The sequence below is a fragment of the Callorhinus ursinus genome, unplaced genomic scaffold (assembly GCF_003265705.2).
Source record: "Callorhinus ursinus isolate GAN/ISIS: 27379988/994484 unplaced genomic scaffold, GSC_fseal_2.0 scaffold2, whole genome shotgun sequence".
Taxonomy (NCBI): Eukaryota; Metazoa; Chordata; class Mammalia; order Carnivora; family Otariidae; genus Callorhinus; species Callorhinus ursinus.
In genome coordinates this window covers 26,780,717-26,794,174 of record NW_027397064.1, presented here as the reverse complement: position 1 = coordinate 26,794,174, position 13,458 = coordinate 26,780,717, and the positions used below count along the sequence as shown (strand labels likewise).

At 40.0% G+C, this 13,458-nt stretch overlaps 1 protein-coding gene across 2 annotated transcripts in view; it reads left to right on the top strand.

Moving 5' to 3' along the window:
- The first annotated feature begins 242 nt into the window (after positions 1-242).
- The window catches only part of CCNYL1 (cyclin Y like 1), a 36,936-nt gene continuing 23,720 nt past the window's right edge, over positions 243-13,458 (top strand). Inside the window, exons 1-3 of one of the 2 annotated variants that reach the window (XM_025892558.2) lie at positions 243-711; positions 11,634-11,708; positions 13,340-13,374. In XM_025892558.2, the coding sequence (XP_025748343.1) occupies positions 486-711; positions 11,634-11,708; positions 13,340-13,374 (336 nt within the window). In that variant the 5' untranslated portion in view covers positions 243-485. The remainder of the gene's footprint in view (positions 712-11,633; positions 11,709-13,339; positions 13,375-13,458) is intronic. The other variant, XM_025892549.2, reaches the window with a different exon arrangement.

The window sequence follows — 13,458 nt, the reverse complement described above, 5'->3', positions numbered from 1 at the left end:
TCCGAGGCGGGCGCGTGGAGGGAACTCTGGGCGTGATTGGTCCCTTGTAACCAGGTGACCACAGAATGCGTTCCGGTTGGCAAGTGCCAGCCAGGCAAGCCGACTTCAGTCTGGAGGTGGCGGCGGAAGGAGGAGGAGCTCTGACCGCGCTCTCTCCCGGCAGTGGCTGTGCCTCTGAGCGCTTGTCGGGTCCCCACCCCTTTTAAATAAGCCGGGCTGGTCGCCGCCCTCACAGACTAGTTGGCTTGGGGGAGGCGGCGGCGGCGGCGCGGCGGCGGGGGTGCGGCCGGGGCCGGAGCCCTGCCCGGGGCCCGGCGGCGGGGCGGACCGGCGGACAGCGGGCGAGGCCGCGCCTCTATGCGCGGCGCAGCCCCGGCGTAGCCCGGGGCTGCCGGTGCCGACCGCGCCATTGTTGGGGGAGGGGGTAGCTGCTGAGCGCGGCGGAGTCAGGGGCGAGCGAAGGCGGCGAGGAGTGGAGGCGCCCCATGGGGAACACGTTGACCTGTTGCGTGTCCCCCAATGCCAGCCCCAAGCTGGGCCGGCGTACGGGGCCCGCGGAGCCCGACTACGAGTCTGAGATCTACGAGGCGGCGGCCGGGGACGCGGTGGCAGTAGCGCCGGCGCCTGCTGCCGTGGAGCCCGCCGAGTTGGATTTCGGAGCGGGTGAGGGCCACCACCTGCAGCACATCAGCGACCGGGAGATGCCTGAAGGTAGGGAGGAGGCGGGCGCTGTCCGCTCTCGGGCGGTCCCCCGGGACGGAGCCGCCGCCTCGGGCTCCTTCCTGCCGGGAGCCGGCTTTCCCAGGGCTGGGCGCCGGGGCTGAAGGCTGGCTCTGCTTGACGTCCCCACCCCTTATTCTTTCCTCGTCGTGTCCAGCCAGTTGCTCTCCCTCTTCCCTGCCCCGAACGCTCAGTTCTTTACCGTATTCCCATTTCCCAGCCCGGCCTGAGACCCTCCAGTCCGCAACCCCTTCCTGTTTGTCGGTCTACTTAACGTGTCCGGGGACTTTATAAAGACTTTTTGGTATATTCACTCCCCAAAATGTAATTACCCCAACTTCAGAGTATCCACCCCATCTCCCAATCCTTACCAAAGCGAAGAAACCAGGTAAGAGCCTGATGGTATCCTTCCTCCCACCCGTTAAAGTACTTGATACGCGGGACAGTTAAGACGTATTGTTAAGGATTTGTTATTTAAATTCAAAGTAGAGATTGGCCTGTGAGAGTCTATGTGGTGTTCTTAAGTAGGCTGTTTTCAACAGCCTCGATAGAAGCTGCCTTTCTCTAACTATAATTTGAAGACAGACGGAAAGAAAATGATGGGAGGAAGGGGCTTGAAATAACTGTGAACGGTGTGAAATGTTACTGCCAGGGCTGCGACAATAGTTTTTATACCGAACGGAGAGCCCAGGGAGTTCTCATTACTTTAAAATTCCCACTTTGACCCAAATATGTCTTCAGCCCTACCTCAGTGACTTAACAGACTTCACTTACTTGTTGCCTGTTCTAAAAATGAGAAGAGGGGTGGTCCATGAGACTATTGGTCAGAAGTTTACAAAGAGAAAAAAAAAAACCCATAAATTTAGACCTTAATTTGTAATATAAAGGTTTGGTAATTAAGGTGTCATCTTGGGGCGCCTGGGTCGCTCCGTCGGTTAAGCGCCTGCCTTCTGCTCAGGTCATGATTCCAGAGTCTTGGGATCAAGCCCCTTATGGGGCCCCCTGCTCAGCAGTGAGTCTGTTTCTCCCTCTTCCTTTGCCTCTCCACTTGCTTGTGCGTGCGCGCGCTCTCTCTCTCTCTCAAATAAATAAATAAATAAAATCTTTTTTTTAAAAAAAAGGTGTCAGATCTTGCACAAGAATGTTTGTCTCCTAATCTCCCTCTCCTTTCCCCCCAGCTCCTGTCTGTAGAATCTTGTTCAACTTTAAGAATGTTGGCGTGAAAGTTCTTCTGACTAACTGTTGGGGGAGGGGAAGAGAAAAGAGGAAATGTTTGATTTTTGCCTCTGGAATTTTGGAAAGGGATAACTAGGTAAAGATAATTCTGAGTAACTGCCTGGCTCTTTAATGAAGTCTTACATCCTTTGAAGTAGAAAACATTGTATCATAAAGATGTTAAAGCCCCATTAGCCCATTTGTTTCATTTAAGTGCCCCAGCTAATTTCATCATATCCTAGAGGAAATGTAGCTCTTTTTCTAAGTAAACTTTAGTTGGGCTGTTAATTTCTTTGAGTTATAATAATTAAGCCTGTGGATTTACCCATATGATGGACATGGCTTTGTAACTGCAAAGTACTGCTTTTTCAGAATATTGAAGTATTGTAAGAGAATGAACAAATTATATGAATTAATTGTACTTTTAAACACAAAGCATGTAAGGACTTGAGAAAACTTCTGCTCTGCTTGGTGCTGTAAGGTAAGCCTCTGAGTGATTTGACAAACTAGTTAATAGACGGGTAGTGTTGGATGAGAGACCAAAGTTGGACCTTTTTATAATTCTTTGAAGATTTGCAACACATCTTCATGTCTGTCTCATTTGGCCCTTCCAACTACAAATAAGGCCCATGTGTATTCTCCCCGCGTTGCTGATGAAGGAGGAGAGACTCCAAGATGGGCAATGACTGTGTAACACAGCTACTGAACAGAAGAGACTGACATGGAGGTGATAGATTGCCAAATTCAGTTCTAGGGATGCCTAAGAAACTCTTTAGAATGCATCTGGTATTTTATTACTTATCCATACGATAGACCTATCTCCACTCACTTGTTTTATTTCCATTCAAAGTTATTGTTCACAATTCAGAAGCAACTTTTACCTCTCCCTCCTATGTCTTTAATCATTACAGTAGAAAAGACTAAAAGTAGAAGTCTTGATATAGCCTAGATTAACCAGTCAGATAAATGGGTTGATGCGTTTAAAAGAGTTTGTTCTGGTGATCTCTAATTAAAGCCAAGAATGCCCTGGACAGAGGAACATTAGGAAACGCTGATAAGGTAAGGTACCCAGTATTAAGCATAGGACTATAAGGAGTGTTAAACTAGAAAAGTTAAAAAAAAAAAAAGTTCATGAATACACAACTTACCTTTTGTGTTTAACATGATAGTTTAAAATTTCATTTGTTTGTCTTAATTTTCTTTGGCGTTCAATAAAATGATAAGAGAAGCCTCAATTTCAGCATTTGCCTATTAGGTTTCCATAGAAACAAGGTCAGAACACCAAATAAAAGTACAGGCACATTGAAAGTTTGCTTTTAATGTCTTTATTTCAGGCAGTTTTATATCAGTTTCCCTAGAAACTAAGAAATACCTACTTAAATATAAAACATTTTGGCTTTTCTACAATGAAGAATTTAATTGGTTCATTTCTTAGACAAAATCATCCATACATAATGTGCCTTTTTTTTCTGAAACATTTCAGAAGAACATGATTTCTTCAAGCCATTTCAAAGAGCTATTCCTAAGAACCTAGTGTAGATGTCATATAGACTCAAAAGAATTTTTCCACTACCTTACCTTTATCTAACAGCATATCCACAATAACTGATGGTAGTATCAATAACACAAAATAAGACACTAACATCCTATTATGCGGCCTTATTACTATTCATCAACTTTTCATATAGCCTTTTATGTTCTGACCTGACAGGCTTCACTAATTTGCTGGCCAAAAATGCTCTCTCAAGTGACCCCTTCTTCCCCCTTCCCCTGAGGAGTGGGGAAGGAATTGGCAATATGATGTGGAAAAACCCCTGAGCAACAGAGCTTTCCTCTTTCCAGTAGCTATTTTGAACACTTTTGTTTTGCTTTTTTTCGATGACAATAGGCGTTTGCTGTAAAAGGTTTAGAAAATACAAAAAAGTCATTCACTTAGAATATCCAGAATTTTTATTAATATTTTAGTGTTTATTCTTCCTAAACCTTTCATATGTATATAAACATAACATTTTGTTTATTTCACAAAAATGAGATAACTTTATTTTTGCTGCTCTATAACTTTTTGTTTTAAAGAGAAATAATGACCTAAAGCCCCTGGAACTGTGCTTGACACCGAGAAAGCACTCCAGGATGTATTTCCATGGAGCTGCACAGAGCTCTACCACATGCCTTTTAATAACTGTTTAGTGTACCATTGAATGCTTGGAGCACCATTCATTTACCTACCCTTTATGATTGGGCATCTCTTCCAGTAAAACAGAACACAATCCCATTATCATGCTTTATTCTGGGGACACAGATAAAAACTGGTGCATTGTACCGCTCTTTAGAATTCAGATGGTATACTTTGTCTTATGACCTAGTCATTTTGTAGGTAAAGTACTTTAACATTAAATGTCCTTATACCAAATTGAAGTTACTGTTGGTTTTTCACTGGATGTTAGAATTCCTCTTTGAGATTTTTGTGGTTCTTGGTAGCTTGTCTTTAATTCGGAATAACTACTACTCTAAGAGATCTGAAAGTAATGCTGGTCTAAGATGACTAATCAAAAGAAGCATTAGAAGAAATCTTAGTTGGGAAAACTGGGAGAAACTTAACTGGGTTTGAGTACACTGAAACAGATGTTTTTTGGGCACTGTTTCAGATGCAGGACAGACTGGTATACAGGACAGAGCCCCTACCCTTAACTCCTTACATTCTGGAGGGACCTAGGGGCAGACAGCACATGAATAATAAAAGAACCTCAGGTAGAGAGGTGCTGAAAGAAAGTGAAAGAAGGTAAAGGATGGGAGAAGGGCAGGTTTACAAGAAGTGGTTAAAGACTGCTGCTCTCAAGTGACAAGTACACAGCCCTAAAAGTGCGAGGGAGCTGTGAGAGGATGTGGGAGAAGAGGCTTCCGAGCAGAGTTCCTCCCATGGGAATATGCTGGTGCAGGCACAGGACAGAGACACGGGCACGGCAGCAGCAGGGTGAGAGGGATGCCAGCAGGGATGCGGTGGGTTCAGACCTCGTGTGCCTATCGGGCCTTCACAAAAAATAGGGATCTTAGTTTAGCTGTAATGGGAAACCAGTGGAGGATTATATGCAGGGGAATGAGGTTAATTCTTTAAAAAACAAAACACAAAAACAACAGGCTAGCCCTGTGTGAGAATGTGTAACATAGGCATGGATGGAAGCGGGGAGACCAGGTAGAAGGCTGGTGCAGTAGTTGAGGTGAGAGCCAAGAGTGGACTGAACAGAAAACCATACAGGCCTAAACCATAGACTAATAACAAAGATATGAAGGGCAAGTCACAGAAAAAAATGCAGATGACCCTTAACCATGTCTTCATGCGTAGGAGAAATGCAAAATAAAAAACTATACTGTAGCTTCTCTCCTTTCGAGAGAAAATCCGATGATGCCACATTCTTTGGTGAGACTGTGAAGAAACAATTATATTCATATATTGCTGGTAGAAATGCAAAATGGTTTGACCCCGTGAAGGGGAAATCAGCACAATCTCACAACGTTGCAGACACATTTAATCCAGAAACCCTATCTCGAGGAATTTATTCTGAAGATATACCCCACAAATATGAAAACCACATATTCACTAAGTTTTTGTTGTAATATTTTCAAAAGCAAAGTATTAGCAATAACTCAAATGTCCGGTAGGAGCTGGTAAAATCAACTGGTACATCCACATGGTGAAGAGCTATGGAGCTGTAAAAAAGAACAAGGTCTTCACTGCTGTGAAGTGATCTCTAGGATATGTTACATGGAAAAAGCAAGGAGAGGATATAACAGTAATCGACATGACAGAAGCAGAGGAACTAGGGATTTGCTTAAAGAAACCAAAATCACTGAGAGAAATTCTTACTAATTGTGTGACTTTTATTCCTTTCCCTTTACTGTTAGCCAAAGCACATATTTGCTTAAGGTGATATTTGGGTGTGAGTAAAGCGTGGGCATTTCATACACCTTCTAATGAAATGCTAAATGTTCACTTTTTGCTTTTGAGTTCATTTGTAAGAGCTTTGTTTTGTCATTTATTGTGCTTTATAGGTATATTGATTGCTCTTGCATTTCTTTTGATTCTCACAATGTTTTGAGTTACACAGTATAAGAATTAAATGTTTTACACATGAGGAGACAGGCTCTCAGAGATACAAACTGAGTAGTCCAAGTTTTAAAAATGAGAATAGATCAGGGATATAAATTACAGATATATGACATACTAGAATAGAATTTATTGAATGACTTATCATGTGGGCTACTTTGGATACTACTTTTTTTCCTCACCCTTTTGTGTGTGTGTGTGTGTGTGTGTGTGTGTGTATTAAAGTCATTAAGCTTTAGAATTAATATATTAACATTGCCCAGTGTGAAATAAAAATAAAGGTAACTTGCAGCCCAGAAATGTTCTTTGAAGTTCAAGAAACTGAGCAAAAATACTCGTTAGAAGTGTATAAAGGAAGAAAGGTGTACTTCCCTCTATGAAATGTCACATCTCCGTTACAGTCCCTAAACACGGATTGAGAATTAAAACAAGGCAAGACTGAGAACCAAGGTAGATGCGGGTACAGAGGTGGCTTGGAAGCCAGAGTTAAGAAGCAGGAGAATTAATTAGGAATTACCTGGAAGGAGTGGACTCAGGGATAAAATCATCAGTGTACGTGGTAATTGTAAGACTTGAAATATTTGTGCTAATGGACCATAAAATGAACACAGTGTACTGTATAGGGATGAGAGCATAGTTCAGTAAATGCAGGAAGCCGTAAGTGAACAGGTGCCCAAGCAGTTGGCCCAGAAACTGCTGACATCTTCTATTTAATTGGAATATATTGAAATCAATATATTGAAATCAATCTCTTTGTGAAATACGCTGCTCTGACAGTTTCTTGGTCACTACCTTCTCTCCCTAATATTTTTACATTTATTGACATTTATAGTTGCATAATTTTACACATTTAGCCTTTGATAATGCATTTCATTTTTTCTAAGTTGCCTGTATTTTCACATTTTTAACATCTGTGCATCTTATAACTGGGGGACTCCTAGATTAAGGGAAAAGCAGTATTGGATGTCAGTGGCTTTTATAGATTTCCTCTGTATTTACATTAAGATCCAAGTTTAATTTTTTTTTGAAGTCCTACTTTTCCTACATCAGCCTGTCATGCTGTCAAATTAAGTTGCAATTTAAATTGATTTAAAAAAATGATGGGTCTTAAAATACAATTTGAATCATAACTTCTAATCATGAACTCAGGAATATTTCTCTTAGGTTAAAACATTCTTAGAGGTTTCTAAAGAAGTAATTTGGGGGGCGCCTGGATGGCTCAGTCGTTAAGCGTCTACCTTCGGCGCAGGTCATGATCCCAGGGTCCTGGGATCGAGCCCCGCATCGGGCTCCCTGCTCGGCGGGAAGCCTACTTCTCCCTCTCCTGCTCCCCCTGCTTGTGTTCCCTCTCTCACTGTCTCTCTCTCTGTGTCAAATAAATAAAATCTTAAAAATAAAGTAATTTGGGATAGGTTCACATACAAGATGTACAATAATATCATGACATCTCTCTAAATCACTGCGCACACATGCATATGTGCATGTTGGTGGGAGGTGGTGACACTTTGCTTGATAGTTGGCAGTCTTACCTTTGTGATAGTGCAAATAGGGTAGTACAGTTTATCACAGTTGTCTTAGGTTCTTGGGAAAACAGTAGTGGACAGTGCAGAAACACTGTGCATCTGAGTTTAATATCTAATGGCTTAAGTACCCATTCTGTAAAATAGAAATGTGGTTTTTGTCATTAGCAAAAAGTGCAAGTTATATAGAAAATTGTCATAGGCTAGAGACAGAAGATTACTATTTTCTGAAAACCTCATGCAAACTGACAACATTTTAGGGTCCTCGTAGGTGTAATATGTAATAATACATACAAGTGATAGGCAACTCACCAAAGTGGAAATAACACTGGTAACTGTCGGGAAAATAGTCAAACTGTGTAATCAGAAATGCAAATTAGAGACAGTGAACTTCCTCATTTACATCCGTAGGAATTTTTTCTTTCAAGTATGGGAAGTCAGGGTGGGAGTGAAAACTGGTGCAGTTAATAGCATTATACACTAATATGCTCACACCTTTTTTAGAAAGCAGCTTAATTAGTATTATACATTGAGCCATGACAATGATCTAACCTTATGGTCTAGTCATCCCATTTTGGAGAGCTTTCCTAAGGAGAAAAAAACAAAATTATTTTTAAAAAACTATGTATGGGAAGATTTTCCTCATAATATAAGAATAAAAGTTTGTAAGCTCCTAAACCCTAAGAATAGGGGATTGACTAAAGTATAGGAATAACACTTGGTAGGCCACTGTGTATCCATTAAATTGTAAATATATTAGAATGGGGTGGAGATTGCTTCTCAGGAACAAAATAGGATGTAAATGGTACACTAATTAGAGCTATTTTTTTCTTTTTAAAGTGTAGGTAACAGAGTAATGGTTGTGAGTTGATGAATAATTTTTAAACAATATTATTTTGGCTCTTGCAAATTTTTGTTCGTGATCAGATATTTGTTAAAGGAATGAGCAAATGACTTTTATCTGTTTGCGCCTTCAATGCAGTCATCTGTACTGCTGATTAATCCAGGTCTCCTTCAGTTACAAATTAAAATCTAAAAATTTTTTTTTAAAATACTGGCTTCTGTAACCAGAGTTAATGGAGTAAATTGGGTACTACTTGACCTAGGAATTAAATGGCCTGTCTCAGTTCTGCTCTCCTCTGTTGATATATCCTAGAAAGGCTCCCCTGCCCCCCCGCAACCTCCCTAACCCCATGATAGCAAAGGAAGCCTGGGGCAGCTCCAGACTAGCCAAGAATCCACAGCTCTGCCTTTCTTGCTTCCTTTTTTTTTTTTATTAAAGATTTTATTTATTTATTTAGAGAAAGCATGCAAGTGGGGGGAGGGGCAGAGGGAGCGAGAATCTCAAGCAGACACCATGCTGAGTGGGGAGCCTGACGCAGGGCTCGGTCTCATGACCCTGAGATCATGACCTGAGCTGAAATCAAGAGTCAGATGCTTAACCAACTGAGCCGCCCAGGTGCCCCAGCTCTGCCTTTCTCAGCGGTTTTTTGGAAGTCCCAGGGCAACAGTGGCTGCCCCAGCCTAGATGGGGTAGGGGGAGTGCCACTTTCCTTCCTGTCACTTGGGCTAATTGTGCTTTTCTGCTATTTCTTTTATCCAGGGCCTCCTGATTTTTATATTTAGATTCATAGTAGCATATCTTGGTTTGGGGAAGTGTGTGTGTGTGTGTGTGTGTGTGTGTGTGTGTGTGTCCGTGTCCTTCCTGTCACTTGGGCTAATTGTGCTTTTTTTCTGCATGTTGCTATTTCTTTTATCCAGGGCCTCCTGATTTTTATATTTAGATTCATAGTAGCATATCTTGGTTTGGGGATTGTGTGTGTGTGTGTGTGTGTGTGTGTGTGTGTGTGTGTGTGTCCGTCCGTGTCCTGCTTCCCCCTTGATTCTGGTACTTATTTTTCGTGGATTTCCCATTGAAAAGTGTTAATTAAACTTTCGTGCCATAGGCACTGATACATAATGTGTTTACTTCTGCAAACATTTCTGCCTAGTTTTTAGATTCGCATGTAATATATTTGCTTTCTTTTTGGTAAGAAGTGGGTCATGAACTCTTTCAAAAGCCTTAGGTTAGAGGCAGCTGTGAAAGTCTTTGTCACTTTGAGCACAGCTGAATTCATTTATTTTCCAAATAGCTAACATTGTCTCATTTTTCAAATATGTGAAAAGTTTAATTTTTATGGTTCTTTTACATAAAAATGTTGAATAGAATAGTTTCTCCAAAAGCAGTCTAACAAAGTTCAAATTCAGTGAAGGAATTTCCATGAAGAACAAAGCTATGTTTAGCTATGTAAATTTCTAGTGCTGGCAGTACCATTAAAATGGATGGTTCAGATTCCTGTTAAACCAGGAAGTCCCAAATGATGTTTGTGAAAGAGTCTAACTATATTACTTGGAGGAAAAAGGGATTCTAGGTAGATAAATTGTGAAATGTTGAATTAGACTATATTCACTATAAGACTGATTAGTTTTTAATGGACATTTTGATTCTCAAAGAGCCAGAGATAGTATTTTCTATTAGACTGCCAACATCCCTTTTAAAAACAGAACAAATATTATGTGGTTTGGGAAATACTAGACTTAACCATTACTCCGTCAGGATCTTGGTCTGGTTTCTTACAAGATTGGCTAAGTATTTTGGGATGGACATTGCTGAGGAGTGTCGTACGGTGGGTTTTTTTTTTTTCTTTTTAAGAGAATTTTGAGTTGTTCTTACAAAGGTTGTTGCAATATGAAAGTCATTTGTTTAATAGAAGTATCAGACTGTCTTGTCAAACACCATGAAGTAGCCCAAAAATATATTTCAGAGCTCACAGAGCTTAAAAAGAACAAAGATTATATGTAACCAGACAAAAACCTATTTCTGCATTTCCTTTTTTTTTTTTAAAGATTTTATTTATTTGAGAAAGAATGAGAGACAGCATGAGAGGGAAGAGGGTCAGAGGGAGAAGCAGACTCCCCGCTGAGCAGGAAGCCCGATGTGGTACTCGATCCCTGGACTCCAGGATCATGACCTGAGCCGAAGGCAGTCGCTTAACCGACTGAGCCACCCAGGCGCCCTATTTCTGCATTTCCTATTTCTTGCTCAGACTGCTTTGCTTATCAGACTGTCACTAAACATCTTGAGGAAATGCAGAGATCATTTTGTTTGGAATCTTAGACACACCAGAGGTTTGGCTTTTTTTTTAAATGACAACTTTATTATCCCCTATGGTGGCAAACCTTGTTCTATGAAAATTCAAGTACCTGTTTTGTATTCTTGTGTAAATAGAGAATTTCCCCACCTTGGTGCAAGGTGGACTACAGGCAGACATACCTTTATATAGGTATGGACAAAATTTTTTACAAGTAGCCCCATGATCTGCTCCAGAAAGTACTCTTATTGAGCCCCAAATTAATCATGCAGCATGGATGGAAGAAGCAGGAGTTCAGCTTTGGAAATTGAGAGCAAAAGTTAAAAATTACTTGCTATCATAGAAGTGTACCTGTAGATTAGAACATTGAACTTTTATAGAGTTTTTAAAAATCTGCCGTGATGGATAGTCCTCCACATAAACCACAGCTAACTAAATGAGTTCATTTGTTGAATGGAGTTAGAATTAGCTATTTGATTGTTTGAAGAATATTTGCTTGCCAAAAGCAACTTGTTTGGTTTTGGCATATTTGATATATTGAGCTGGTGTCTGACAGTAATAGCCACAGCATAACTTAGTTTTTGAGACTGCTTGTGGAATATGCTAGTAATATCAGCTTAAAGGATGGTGACAGGATTTTTGATAGTTAAGTAGGAGGGGGAAGGCACACATATAATTCCGTCTAAAAGTTGCATAGATTATTTAGGTGCAGGTTAAAAAAAAGTTTAAGACACAGCCTGGTTTTATTCCACATATGTCGATTCTACAATTTTGCAGTTTCCCAGTATAATTTTTATATTGTTGCCTTTACTAAAATTGGCTTTTTATCATTACTAAAAACTCTTCCCGAGACTGCTAAGTGATTAAAATTGATGTGCAGTTATTTTTAAAGTCATGTATTTTTCTACTCAAATTATCACACCTTTTTCTCTTCTTCCTATACAGAGTTAGCTTTGGAATCAAACCCTTCTGACCATCCAAGGGCAAGCACAATTTTCCTGAGCAAATCTCAAACGGATGGTAAGACAGTATTTTTTTCCCCTGAGAAGACTGAAAACTGTTTTTGTTTTGTGTTTCATAGAAAGCCCCTAAAAGAACTCATACATTAATTTAAATGTTTCACTTTTTCATGTATTCATTTCTTATTTTAATATGTGATGATATACTTTAATTGTTACTGATTTAGTTAGCAGAACACGGAGACTCTCTACACGTTTTGCCACCTCTTTGTCACCACAGTCACTTGTGAGCACATGATTTGATGTGGTCTAATTCTCCATACCATCTTGTCCTCTTCGCCTGGCTCCAAAGAACACAGGCTTCAAAGATGAGTGAGATAGGATTTAGGCCACAGTTAGGTTTTCATTTAACAAATAAAATTTAAAAAATCAGTTGTTAATTTATGGGGATTGAATCTGTGATTTTGGCCCCATTTTGCGCTATGCTCAACCAAACAAGCCTGTCTCACATCTGCATTTATTCTCTACTCTCATGTAGTGTTGTGCCAGGGTACATGGGGACAGACATGCCCTGTGAGATCTCCTAGAGGGTTAGCTTCAGCAACAGAGACCAGTATAAATTGCCTGTGTCCTTGACTTATAATGAGAATCAGAACTAGAGTTTTTAGCACTCCTGCTTGCCTGTTTATTTTCCTTAATGTTATGTTAAATCCTTTTTTATTTGAACTAAAAAGCCATACATGACCAGGTTTTTCAGTTGATTATGACAGCAGGAGTATAAAAAGTGAGTGTTCCATAATATTTGAAGTATGCCGCACAATAAAAAAATGGGGGTTTTTAACCTGCATTTTCACAGTGTATGTACATAGCCTGACTTGAGCAGACCACTTCTGGTTAGGATTGCTGTATTTCCCTGTTTCTTCCAGAAACATAGCCTGCCCACATGTACAAACGGTGTGGAGACGGTAAAAGCAAAGCTGTCTCATGTCTCTTTTTCCTCAGTCATAAAGGAGGCAGTGTGGGAAACAAAGTGGGGTCCAGGACCCTCATTGGAGCTTTTATTCTTCTTCTGGTCTTTGTTAGAGCAAAGTGATTTTGTGTGCTCTAGATACATCCAGTTAGATTAGCACACATTAAAATATAAATTTAAGATCGATACTTTCCAGTTGTGTAATGACCCATTTTATTTTTTTAGCAAGGTATTTTAGTAGATCACCAATAAGTGCTTCGGGATGCTTCTAGGATACTGATGTATCTAGAAATTAGTGCCTGGCCAGAAACTGATTCTTAGAGCTGTCAGATCCTGGTAATTGAAGTAAGTTGTATGTAAACATAGAATTAGAAAATACTGTGTAGTGGTTCAGATATTCAACAGGTAAACATTTTTATTAGTTAAATTTTTCACCTGGCCTAGTTTGCTTTGTCCTTTTCTTTTGTACATGGGGAGCCTTTCATTTGTACCTAACAAAGAAAATCTGTTAGGTCAGAAAGTAAAACTAAGTTTTTAGATTTTACTTTATAGGATTTATCTTGCTAGGGGATTTAAATTATAAGTTTTGTGGGAAATTATATTTTAAAAATGGAATTTCATCTCATTTTGTTCGTTGGTAATCCGTCAGATAAGTAGCAATTACTTTTACTTTTCTATGGCATTTGTATCAGAATTGATCAGTTAATTTTTTTTATTCTTAGTGCGAGAAAAGAGGAAGAGCAACCATTTAAACCATGTAAGTAAACAGTTGAAAAGTTAAGTAAGAAATTAATAGTTTGAATTAAAAGTATGTTTGCCATTATTCCTAAAAAATATAATG